General features: G+C 38.4%; 1 protein-coding gene across 1 annotated transcript; it reads right to left on the reverse strand.

Annotated features, from left to right (window-relative positions):
- Positions 1-1,137: 1,137 nt before the first annotated feature.
- Positions 1,138-9,944, reverse strand: LOC146463001 (peroxidasin-like). Its single transcript, XM_085084943.1, has 8 exons — positions 9,825-9,944; positions 8,580-8,625; positions 7,340-7,916; positions 6,281-6,506; positions 5,064-5,245; positions 4,004-4,305; positions 2,907-3,460; positions 1,138-2,511 (listed from the first exon to the last, which is right to left on the reverse strand). Exons 2-8 carry the CDS (start codon positions 8,591-8,593, stop codon positions 2,492-2,494), a joined length of 1,875 nt encoding a protein of 624 aa, XP_084941069.1. The 5' UTR covers positions 8,594-8,625; positions 9,825-9,944; the 3' UTR covers positions 1,138-2,491.
- Positions 9,945-12,534: the final 2,590 nt, after the last annotated feature.

Genomic DNA, 12,534 nt, shown 5'->3' on the forward strand with positions numbered 1-12,534 from the left:
TTTATCAAAAATGCTCAAATATTTGACAAAGAACCTGTTTTTTAACGTCAAGTTTTTTAACGTCAATGCATTTTTTAGCCGAAACCTTTCTAAAATACACAGGAAAAATTTGAAAAGGTTGGCCGATTTTTTTCAAGTTGCAATTTAATTCCATCCTAGCCATCCGCAGCCAAATATAAAAATAATACTAGTTTCTGTGCACTAGTAGGGTTATTGTAAACAAAACTCTACCATTATTTTAACGATTCCATTGAAAGCTGGAGCTGCAGTCGACGGCGGAACGCGGGATCTCATCTTTCTTCATTTGTAGCATATGGCCAATCAATTCATCGCCATAGCCACCACCTCTTTTCAGGTCCTTATGACCTCAGTCTTCGCTTTCCTTCGCACTTCCTCGCTACTCATAATATAAGGGCGAAGTCACGCAAATGCAAATGAAAATTTATGTCGGATGTGTCGCGGCATTCTGGGCGATGGCCATGATACAAGTTTGACAACATAACATAATTACGTAGCACTGAAACATGACAACATAGAGATAAAACTTATCTTTTCGTTATGCCATTATGTCGCTAGTGTGTAAACGTGTACTGGTCACTACACAGTCCTAATCATTGTATAATGCAATTCCAAAGATTTAATTGGCTTAGTAGCCATGGTATATGAGCCATTATGCCATAATGAGCCATTATATGAGCCATTATGCCCAAGAAATAGCGACCATTAAATTGTCTTCTGGTTGTTCTTGCAAAGCAAAATCAGTAGGATCTAGCAACATTTCTCGATTGTTTTCAATAAAACAATTATTCCCCTCGCGCTTGTTGGATGTGAGATAATTATAGCCGACTCGGCGCTACGCTCCTCGTTGGCTATCTATCATCTCATATCCAACGCGCGCTCGTGGAATAATTGTTAAATATTCGTGATGTATACGGTCTTATTATACCACCTAATTATCTGTCATTTCAGTTGCAGTGGTACGTACTCTGGCGTGTGTGAGAAACTTATTGTTAACCTACATTTCTGACAAAGAGTTTTAGCTGTAATGATTTGAATGAACGCAAACTGAAATGTGAATTAGATCTTAAGAAATTCAAGTGTCACGTGTTCAGGCAAAGTCAAACTGACTGGAGACAGTTATTTTCTCAGCAAATTTATTTCAAACAGCATAAACGTTACTTGATTAATATAACTTGTTACATAACTAGCGAATCTAAAAAATGAAATTTAAAACACGTAAGCGCACATTATAATCTTGTTGAACGACGCTGATAGCGTAAGCGAACAGTGAGCGGACCTGTTTCTTGTTTGACAGAATATTTTTTCTTGCGCTGATGGACTAGCTAGGGCGAGAAAATGGACAAAGAATTAAATGTTATAAGCACAAAAAACCTATCTCACAAAAGAAGCTCAAACCTTTTTCATTTCATAGCAGTTACTTTGTGTGAATGTTTTTCTTTTTTCGACTTTTCCCCCTGCTTTTAACAAGTTGTTCGCCGTAGGTCTGCGCTCATTTCAGTCTGCACTGGCAACGCCATAAAACAATAGACCATTTCCGAGTTGCTTTGAGCCTCATGAAAGCGAGGCTAAGTGCAAATTTTTTGTTATGAAAATTAGTTTTCATTCATATGCAAACAAAACTCGTTTTGATATGTTATAGTGAAGTTCACAGCAGCTCGGATATGGCCTATTCACCGTACCGAAAAATATGACGATCGGTACATTTAACTATCTCGGTTTTCTTAGCGTACAAAAGCCATAAAAACGCTCCTAAAGACGTACAAAAACGTACTTCAATTCTAACGCACACAATGTTGCTATTACAGGAACGAATTTCGAAAAAAATAAATAAATAAGGCTTTCTATGCCTATTACCTATGTTAGGTTTGCAAGGTATTGTGGTAAAATGTACAAAAGCCGTCTTTTTTTCCGTACGGTGTGTTGGCTTACGCAGTCAGCTGTGTGTATATTGAGTTATGATGCACTTTTGAAAGTGTGGAAAACTCTCAAGAAGCTTACGCTTCTTTTGTGCTATCCAAACTTGCCAGGAGCATTCGGCATCATGACTCGATATACGCACGCTTACGTATGAACCAATTGTTAAACAATAGCCAGAGCTCTCTAGAACTACACTATCTTCAATCTCAATGACCCCGAGCATTGTTACAAAACCATTGACAACTGCTAACAGGCCAAGAAAGCTGAAATGGCGGGTAGGCCACAGATTTGATCAAATTTCATTTCATTTTCTTTTTTCACATCAGCTGTAAACTTACAATGGCCAGTAGCAGCCAGGAATAACGATAAAATTATATATTGCTGTTTGTAAATCTTAATGTGCAAAGTATACAAGATTAAAGCGGCTTAGGTGAAAACGATTACAGAATTAAATGCGTCTTGAAATGGTAAATGGTAAATGGTAAAATCAGCTTGTATGTCCCTACAGGTTCTAGGCACCAACAGAAGCATTCAGCACACCACCTTCCACGGCTCAATCTGATTCACCAGAACCTAGAAAACAAAACGTTATAGCATACTATTAATAACGGTACACCGCTTTTTGTTTAACCCTCCCCCCCCACTCTGAAAATTGCGAGAATTCGATTTAGACAGGTCAATGGTTTTATCATTTAGTGCACGCATCATCGCCAGTTATAATCTAGAAGTTGTTGAAAAAACAACTGGTGCAACTGAAAATGACTCATTTAAAATTTTCTTTTCAAAAACATAGCTCCTGTGTCCTGCTATCGCTTAAAAATTGCCTTCCCTGCTAAAAGTGACTTTTCGTAACAGGATGGCGTGCACTAGAGAAACTGAAGAAAACGGAAAAGGATTCCCTGTGTGGCCAGCGCGTCGGCTAATTCCAGCCTATTGCATTTTGTTTAATTAAAGAAATGTAGTGTTACCTTCTTTAAAGGCAAGCAAGTCGACGAATTCCAAATCTTGGCAGGAAACCCTTGGGTTGCCGGAGGTTGCCGGACGGAACCCATCCCTCTGAATTCTGGATACACCATCTGCGTTGTCACATATTATTCGAGAGATTGTCGCTTTTTTTATCTCCTTCAGTTGAGGGAGTGTGAAGACTGGTTCTCTTTCGTACCAGAAGCGGTCGCCCTCACGAATATTTTGGAACTGCTTCGTTAGAATACCAGTGAAGGTGGGACCAAACGTGCTTCCTTTATCAGGGATCTCAACAATGCCGGCCGTGAATAAGTCCACATCCTCAACTTTACCGTTGTAAATTTGTTCAAGTCTTCTCCGGTCGTCAATAAGTATGGTGTCTGCAAGGTCATCAAAGCTTTTAGCTGGCTTTCTTCCGAAAGCCTCTCTGTATTTGATGTATCCTGGCAAACCATGGTCTCGGCCACGCTGAATATTTATGGCAGGTAGATCGCCGAATGTTCCATTAAATTCCGGTCCCTCAAAATTAAGTCTCTCTCTTATGGCGTCAACAAATACCCTGTAAAGACATTAAGGCATTCGTAAGGCTAGCGCGGTTTTCAATTGAGTGTCTAAAGTAATTTTGCCAGTTTGCTTCGATTTTGCATTACTACTCTCTGTGATTGGTTTACAAAACTCTCGCCTATTTCTCAACCAATCGGAATTCAAACAAAAACCAATCGTGTTTTCACCGAACGCGTTTTCCCGCGCTTGGCGCCATGGCCAGCTACATGTATTTGCTTCGAATCCTTATTGGCTCATTGTGTTTTTTACATCATATCTGTTGAAATTGGCCAGGGTAATTACTTTGGGTTTGGTTTTACGACACTTAATTACTTTAATTTGGAAACCGCTCTAACATTTCATATACTTCCTCGCGTGTTTAATTTAATGCTCGGTTCAATTCCATGAAAAGCACAGTTACCAAGGGTTACTGGTTGAGACATCGAGGGTAAATAAAGAGTTACACACTCAGTTACATTGTACTCGCTCTCTCACTTTTCTCTCTCTCTTTTTTTAAATTGGCCTGTAATTTTTTTGTCTGCTCCTATTAAATACTGACCTATCAATTTGTTGAGCTCTGAAAAGAACCAGCCCTAGCAAAATTCCTCCAAATGGGTTGTTTCCTTCCTCGAAAAATGGGGCTGGAATATAAAAATCTGCAGTAGGAATTGCAAATCCCGTTCGACCAAAGCCTCCTCGTCTGAAATTTTGGTCGCGCAGGTCAAATCTGTTCCGAACCAGAGTATGGCCCATTCGCAGTGCAGCCGTAGAGAAGCTGTTGAGCATTTGTGAACTCGCTGTAGGGTCGTATTGGGTATAAAACTTCCCCTTTGGCTCCAACAAAAGGCCTTCTCTTTGTAACTATAGAAAAGAATAAAGAGTGACAGAAATGGTTAAGTACCGGATCAGTGGTTAATCGTGAAATGTTGAGTATATTACTCTGATTTGCTCGATTAAGTTCTGCCTGTCTGTCTGTTTGTCTGTCTGTTGCTTGTTGTTGTTGTTTTTCTCTCTTTCTCTATATCCAGGAGAGGATCTTCTCTTGCTATATCTCGGTATCTCTCCCCGGGTCTCTGAGGGGAACTATTCTGGTAAAGTTATACTTTGTGAATGTGTAAGATTCAACCTTCCCAATATCTCTCCGAACATAACTTTTTTGTGTCCCCTTCTCCAACCCTGTAGAATAAATTTTTATTTAGATCTTATGCAGGTAGCTCGCCTATAAATTTGCAACAAAGAAATCTCTCGCAAATTCCTTTAGACTACAATTTAGAGCGGTTTTCAATTGAGTGTCGAAAGAAATTTTCGCGTTTGGTTTGGTTTTGCTTTACCACGCGCTGTGATTGGTTAGAAAGACTCACGCTACTTCTCAACCAGTGAGAAGCAAAACCAATCGTGTTTTTGCTGTGCTCGTTTTCCCGCAGCTGGTGCCAGTTACATGTATTTGCTTCGAATTCTGATTGGCTCGTCAGTGTTTTTTTCACATCTCTTGCGAATAGCCCGAGCAATTACTTTGGTTTTGGTTTTACGACACTCAGTTGGAAACCGCTCTAAACGTTATCAGTTTCATAGAATAAATTGCATGAGTCAATTTAATGTAAGAATATCACAGATCTTACCACACTCTTACTGAAGAACACTGTAAGCCACTCATTGTAGGTAATGTGTTGCATCTCAGCACCTACAATCTTACGCGCCTCCTGGAACAGCTTCTCGTCACTCCAGTGGGGATTCAGTGTACGCAGAACTGTGACTATACGATTGTGTTCGCGAACCCAAACAACATGCATTGTCGTCAGAGCTGCCAATGGGGAAGAAGCACCGTTAGTTGGCAGTTACAAAGGACAACAACCCATTTGTATCTAGCTTTTGCAAACCGGGTAACTGGTAACAGAAACACGAACTCTTTCACATGATCTAATAATAATAATAATAATAATAATAATAATAATAATAATAATAATAATAATAACAATAAGAAGACTGAGGATGTCGTGTCAATGTATTTCGTATGACAGTACTAAAAGTGGGATTTTTTGGTTTTCTTTTAGTTGTTTTAAAAATGTATCGGTTTGGTTTTGTATTTTGTATTCTTTAGTTCTCGAACAGCAAAGAAGAAAAGAATTTGCCATTTACTCCGATAAATATCACTAAACCAGTGAATTTGCGTCAGCTTAAAAGAGGAGATTAAATGAAGATTCTCAAACGTCTTACAGTTCAGGAAGCACCCTCCTAAGTTAAGATTTGTCCTAAGTATCCTTTCTTGAAAATAGAATACCAGCAGACTATTGTGAGTAAACAATACATATATTGGGTACATCTTAAAGTGCACCTAACCCCCAAATTTGTTTTGGCTTAAATAAATCTTTGCACCTGTTCGAAACGCATTGGGCCTTTTTGCGCCTTTTTTCAACTAAATCTTGACATTTTATAGGCTGTAAAAGTTACGAAATCTATCCATCATCTGTCCCATGACCGAGCTAGTAAGGGGCATGGGTCTATTCCTTACATGACGTCACAAACTGCTTTGCATGCATTTTCACAAAGACTTAATACAATGCTAATCAGTTTGTGACGTCAAGTAAGGAATAGACCCATGCCTCTTACTAGCTTGGTCACGGGACAGATGATGGCAGCTAGATTTCGTAACTTTTACAGTCTATAAAAAGTCAAGTTTTGGCTGTAAAAGGCGCCAAATAGCGCAATATGTTTCCAACAGGTGCAAAGAGGAAGACATTTGGGGGTAAGAAGCACTTTAACTTTGGAAGGCCTTTGTTAATCTGGCCCCGATCAAAACACATGCAGATATCAATCCGCCCCCGCTATCGCGGCTTACCGTGATTTTCGTTTGCTCGAACGTCACCAGCTAGAAAGCAAGGTTCCTCTTCCCGGTTAACAGATCTGCAGAAAGTTTCATCATCCGGTGGAAGAACAGGCTGATCTCTAGAGTTATTGAAGAAACGAACATCCAAAAGGCCCCCTTTGGCACGAAGCCTGTTAGCTAACTCCTTGGTCGATCCATACACGTTTGATGCATCAATATAGGAAGTTATTATGTTTATCTGATAAAGAAAAATGATATGATGCAGGAATGTTTTATTTTCAAATATAACAAAAGAAAAAGAAATTGTGTAAAACCGACCTAAATTTGAAATAACTGCCAATATTGGTCTCACCCATGCACATGGATATATGTATATATACATATATCATACTATCCACTCCCTCTTGGGGAAAAAAACGTACGCCATGAATTCGACAAAGGTTGGGTCTCTCAATCATGTTTGGTCGTGTTAACGGATTGGGTGCATGTTGGCTTCAAAAATTTCAGAAAGCCAAAGATAGCAGTTACAACAACAATAACAGAGGATGGTAGCATAAATTGGAAGACAACCGCAATTTTTAGAGCTGTTATCAAATACAGTAAAAAGAAGACAATGTTCCTTAGCTTTTTCATTTGAACCACCAGGCATTTCGAGTGTTGATATCAACGTATAGAAGAAAATTTGTTGCATTAACAGGTTAGTGAGATTAACGAAGTGTTAATGTAAGGAACTGTAGGAGCTTTTGTTTGGGCCAGAATAATAAATGATCATATTAAATCGATGATTGCAAACTTTAAGGTTGGCTTATCCAGTGTTATACCCAATTGACCGGGGGCTTTTCGGGAAGGGGCGAGGGGGGATGGGGACGAAACGAAAACCCTTCCTCTCTTCCCAACTCTCCCTTCCCTTTAGGAAAAATAACCAGTTACTCAGGTTTTTTCACAATGATCTTTTTCTACTAGTATTCTGAAGGTCGCGCTAAAACCTGGTCATGTAATTTTAAAGAAGTGCCATGCGTTGAAAAAATTATTACTATTTCAATCTACAATTTGTAACATAACACAACCAACCTGATTGCCAAACTTGTTTTGGAATGACCTCCTAAGAGGAATACACTGAAAAGTTTTGTCAACTCCGAGTTCATTTCCTTTGAGGATATCGATTCCAATGCATCCTGGTCTTTGTGGGCACGGCTTAACATTGCTACCACATTCTGCTTCCTCCATCTCAGTCAAGGTGATGTCGTGATCTAGAAATTGTCCCCACGTCATAACCAGGTGGGTAAAATCTGGAGCCCCGTTGATGTTTCCATTGTCGGATCTAAACGCCCCCACGCTTACTCTCCTCGCGTTTGGGAGTTCTTTGCCTGTGACAGAACGTCGAGGTTTGAAACCCGGTTCGTAAGCAGTAGGTTTCTTCAGGGTGTCCAAACGTTCCAGTGGTTGAAAGATGCCTCCACGATTTATGTTACAAAGGTTATTGCATGTGCCATCAAACGTGCGGTACGGCAGCTGGGCACATAGTAAGCGTTTATTAAAGGCATCACAGTTTTTCAATTTGAGCGTGTTCAATAAATCCCGGAAAGCTGTAGAACTGGCCTGATGCACTTCATACGCAGCAAGAATTACTGCAATACGGAGAAGAAAGCTAAACAAGGAAAACAAGTGAAAAACCAAGTCAATTCTCCCTTCACTAGACTACTAAACTGGACAGCCAATTTCCAACTGCATGGGTTGTTACAGGGCATTAAAAGAAGCTCTGAACAGAGATTCCCCGTAACAATGAATATCCTTGACTACACGAAATGGGAGTTTAAAAAAATAAAACGTAAACCATCCTTTTAAAAGAAAGGGGCTTTAAGCTCTTCTTCAGACGTTTTGTTAGTACTGCCAGGAACAGGCAGAAATCAATGACAGTAAAAAATAATCTCTTCTCACGAATGCCAACACGATAAAACATGCATGAGTTGACTGAAATTTCGCGGTTTGCAGTTAAAATTGAATTGTCAGGTAATGCTAAAGAATTAGGAAAACCAGAAAAAGGTCAGATTTAGTTAATACGAAGCATTAATATTATAGTAAGTGTAAAAATACACACAGAATCAATATTTTGCATTCATTCGGTATTGCAATGAGCGGTATACTGTTCAGTATATGTTACAAAAGTCTATTGTTATTAAGAAACAATCCTCAATATACATGTTCACTTGGAAGGGCTTCGTGTGATCTGGCCTCAGGAGTACAAACACGAGAAATATTAATTGGCAATTTAATAAATATGGATTACTAGAAAGTAAAGAGTTCCGCAAACCTTGTTGCCTTCATGCTGTTCGTGGTTATCCCCTCTCACTTTACACCTGGTTGAATGATATAAGATTAAAATGCCGTTAGAAAGCCCAGCTAAGGTTGCGTTCGATCGACCGTATTCCAGAATAAGAATATTAGCCCAGCTAAGGTTGCGTTCGATTAACCGTATTCCAGAATAAGAATATTAGAAAGTAGTTGTTTGATTTATCTTTTTAAGTAAATTTGGGAAGCCATTTCTGCAAACTTTCGCTGACAGTCACGATAATGTAAAAGCGATTTTTTACTCGAGCGACTACAAAAACCTCAAATGAGGGATTTCTATAGTAATCATTGTATGTATCTCTATTCCTAAATCAGAAGGGTCGATCGAACGCACCCTAAGAAAAAACTGTCTCATTTAACTGCCGTCAACGCAAAAAATGAGAAAAAGACTGTTATAGATAAGGTTTTTACTTTGACAGCTAAAATATGATATATTTTAGTTTGTGAGTCTGTGACTGAGTTTCGGTAGGTTTTTTGATTCGCTAAAAAGTTTAAGGGAGCCATTAGGTGAATCGTTTCTCCGAGTATCGCACATTCCAACAGTAAACATAGACAGAGAGCCAATCAAATTCTACATACTTCATTTTAAACTGAAAGTTTGGCTGAAACTTTTTGAGTACATCGATTTAGTAAACTCAAATCCGGATAAAAGTGAATTTTGACCAGCCAGGTACTTCATGATCGTCGCCATTAATATGTTTTTAACATGTCTTTAATCTTAAGTGAAGGTTTACAACAGACCGATAACTTTACTTTATCTTGTAGCTCACACACAAAGTTCGTCCCGTACAGCAAACTTTGAACATTTAAAGTTATAGCAGGTTACAGTGAAATGACATAGCTCGGTATACACATAAAATGTACTTGAAGTAATGGCAATGGTTTGTTAAAGAAAGGTTCCAAAAAGAGCTACACACTTAAAAAAGATATTTAAATTGTCTTCGCTTGAAGAAGAACTTCGCTTGCAACTTAAAAACCACCTCGTTTCTAAAGATGAAAACAGGGAAGGCCTTTTCTGTCATTCTTTGGCTAACGTATGTTCATCGTTACGCGTTTAAAACAGGAAAATAAAGAAGCTCAGTCTAATAAATAACAACATGAAAACTTGGATTAACTGCTGAAAACCGCAGTTTAAACTCATCTTAGAAAAATAAAGTGAGACTGATGGGCGATATATACTTCGAATGTAAAAGAAAAAAGCCTGTACCTTAACAAAGCTGTAGATTTGAGTCGAGAATCCAACACACGACGAAAACGATTTCCTGAGCTGGCCGGTGTGCAGTATGCCTTTCGCGGAGAGCCTTCTTGGCCGCAATGAAGAAACCGAAGTAAAGTTGCTCCTTTTTATACGGTTTGTTAGCGGCTGATGTTATTCAGATGGTGCAAGTGTGGGTACAAAGTCTCTCGGCACGTGTCAATGATTAACGGCAAAGTTTTTACATAACAAACTCATTTGTAATCTTGAGGCTGATATCTGCATTTATTTATGGCGGCAGCGGAGTATTTTCAGATTCAGTCTGACGCACGTCGGAGAGAACTCTTGAAAGCAATATTGTTTCTCATGACGAAACAAGGCGGCTTAATTTTTCCTGTTAGTTTCAAGTCGAATTAAAGGGAAATTAATAGCTGGGTAATATTGCTGGAACCGGACAAATTCCATAAAACGTCGAATGTTTTGTTTGTTTTATGACGAACAGGACTTAATTTTCCTTCTTTGTTTCTAAAAAACGGTGAAATTGCCAATACGTCAAGTTTCAGAGGACGTCCAAAGTCTGCAAACATCTTAAGGTACCTTGTTATAAGTAACATTAGCATTGAGTTTTATGGTCGTGAAAAAATTAGTGACTACCGGTGTAATACCGAAGATACGACAGACTTTCAAAGTTATACCACGTGCCTGCGTCTGATTCTTGCTTGCTAGTATATTATAGTTCATCTGGGAAGTTTTTAGGCACTGGATTTTGTATTTTACTGGTTTTTTGTGTGGGGGGGGGGGGGGGGGTGTGTGTTAAGAAGCCCACAATAACAAGAACTGTTTAAATTGTCGGTGCAATTAGATCCACTGTATACGAAGAGATCAGTTAGCTCAAATGCAATGATATGTTTTTTAAAAACAAGAAAAATTAAGAGTAACGTTATTCGACGGGTTGATGTATCCAACATCATTATCATATCATCCGATATGTTTTAAAACATGTATATTAACAAAACACCATTTTTAAGCTGACATTGCTAACATGGCTAATTGCCAATATTATCAAGTGTGGTACTGAAGTCTCCCGGCACGTGTCAATGATTAACGGCAAAGTTTTTACATAACAAACTCATTCAGTGTAATCTTGAGGCTGATATCTGCATTTATTTATGGCGGCAGCGGAGTATTTCAGTTCAGATTCTGACGCACGTCGGAGAGAACTCTTGAAAGCAATATTGTTTCTCATGACGAAACAAGGCGGCTTAATTTTTCCTGTTAGTTTCAAGTCGAATTAAAGGGAAATTAATAGCTGGGTAATATTGCTGGAACCGGACAAATTCCATAAAACGTCGAATGTTTTGTTTGTTTTATGACGAACAGGACTTAATTTTCCTTCTTTGTTTCTAAAAAACGGTGAAATTGCCAATACGTCAAGTTTCAGAGAACGTCCAAAGTCTGCAAACATTTTAAGGTACCTTGTTATAAGTAACATTAGCATTGAATTTTATGGTCGTGAAAAAATTAGTGACTACCGGTGTAATACCGAAGATACGACAGACTTTCAAAGTTATACCACGTGCCTGCGTCTGATTATTGCTTGCTAGTATATTATAGTTCATCTGGGAAGTTTTTAGGCACTGGATTTTGTATTTTACTGGTTTTTTGTGTGTGTGGGGTGTGTGTTAAGAAGCCCATAATAACAAGAACTGTTTAAATTGTCGGTGCAATTAGATCCACTGTATACGAAGAGATTTAGCTCAAATGCAATGATATGTTTTTTAAAAACAAGAAAAATTAAGAGTAACGTTATTCGACGGGTTGATGTATCCAACATCATTATCATATCATCCGATATGTTTTAAAACATGTATATTAACAAAACACCATTTTTAAGCTGACATTGCTAACATGGCTAATTGCCAATATTATCAATAATGCGTTTTGGCTTTCTGTGACCTCATGGAGCTGTACGGTGACGTCATGAAATAAACAGAATATTGCTTTGCAAACAAACTGAGAGTAAATAATTGTTGTATTGTAGTCAGTAAATGTCTGGATATTGCATTTACCCGTGAAACATGCATGCATGGTCACTCTTTGTAACTGTAGTTGTTTTTAGCGGACTATATAGGGGAATAGCGGTTCATTAAATGGCTTGTTTCAATACACTCTGTTTTTTTTATAAGAACCTTTTTTGTAAGAACGTTGAGGCTGAGATTAACCAAAATTTTAAGAACGTATTAAGAACTTTCCTCGGGCTGAGACTCGATTAAGAACGTTTTTATCTTGCTAATCTGTATATAAAATCAAGGTAACAAATGTAACTTAGCTAAAGTACTTAAGGCAATGTTTTGTATAACTTTAACAATGGTGACACACATCTCGGTTTGTCATAATCAGCAGTTCTTGATTCCATATCTCAGCACGTCCGCATTGATTTACTGAATACATGTAGTGTATACCGTGTAATTTAAAAACATCTTAAGAACGTTTTCAGCCTCAAATCGCAAAAAACATATAAGAACGTTCAGCCATGGCTCCAAAATTAGACGTTCCTATAAAAAAAAACAGAGTGTACGTCAGTCAGTTGTGTGTGTTTTTCAGTGTTTTTTTTTTTTGGGAGCTAGTGTATGTAAAGTTGTTCACGTGCACAATAGGTGCGTGAAATCCGCTTTTCGGTTTAGAACGTCAAGTTAAGCCGACAAGTCTTCCCAGCTTGTAC

The sequence above is a fragment of the Pavona decussata genome, unplaced genomic scaffold (genome assembly GCF_977016875.1).
Source record: "Pavona decussata unplaced genomic scaffold, jaPavDecu1.1 SCAFFOLD_182, whole genome shotgun sequence".
Lineage (NCBI taxonomy): Eukaryota > Metazoa > Cnidaria > Anthozoa > Scleractinia > Agariciidae > Pavona > Pavona decussata.

What these genes read in the sequence shown, in the direction of transcription:
- LOC146463001 (XM_085084943.1), bottom strand. An exon ending in TGTTCTTCAGTAAGAGTGTG is followed by an intron (nt 4,306 to 5,063) that starts GTAAGATCTGTG and finishes TCTTTTCTATAG; the next exon opens with TTACAAAGAGAAGGCCTTTT. An exon ending in AGAGCTCAACAAATTGATAG is followed by an intron (nt 3,461 to 4,003) that starts GTCAGTATTTAA and finishes ATGTCTTTACAG; the next exon opens with GGTATTTGTTGACGCCATAA.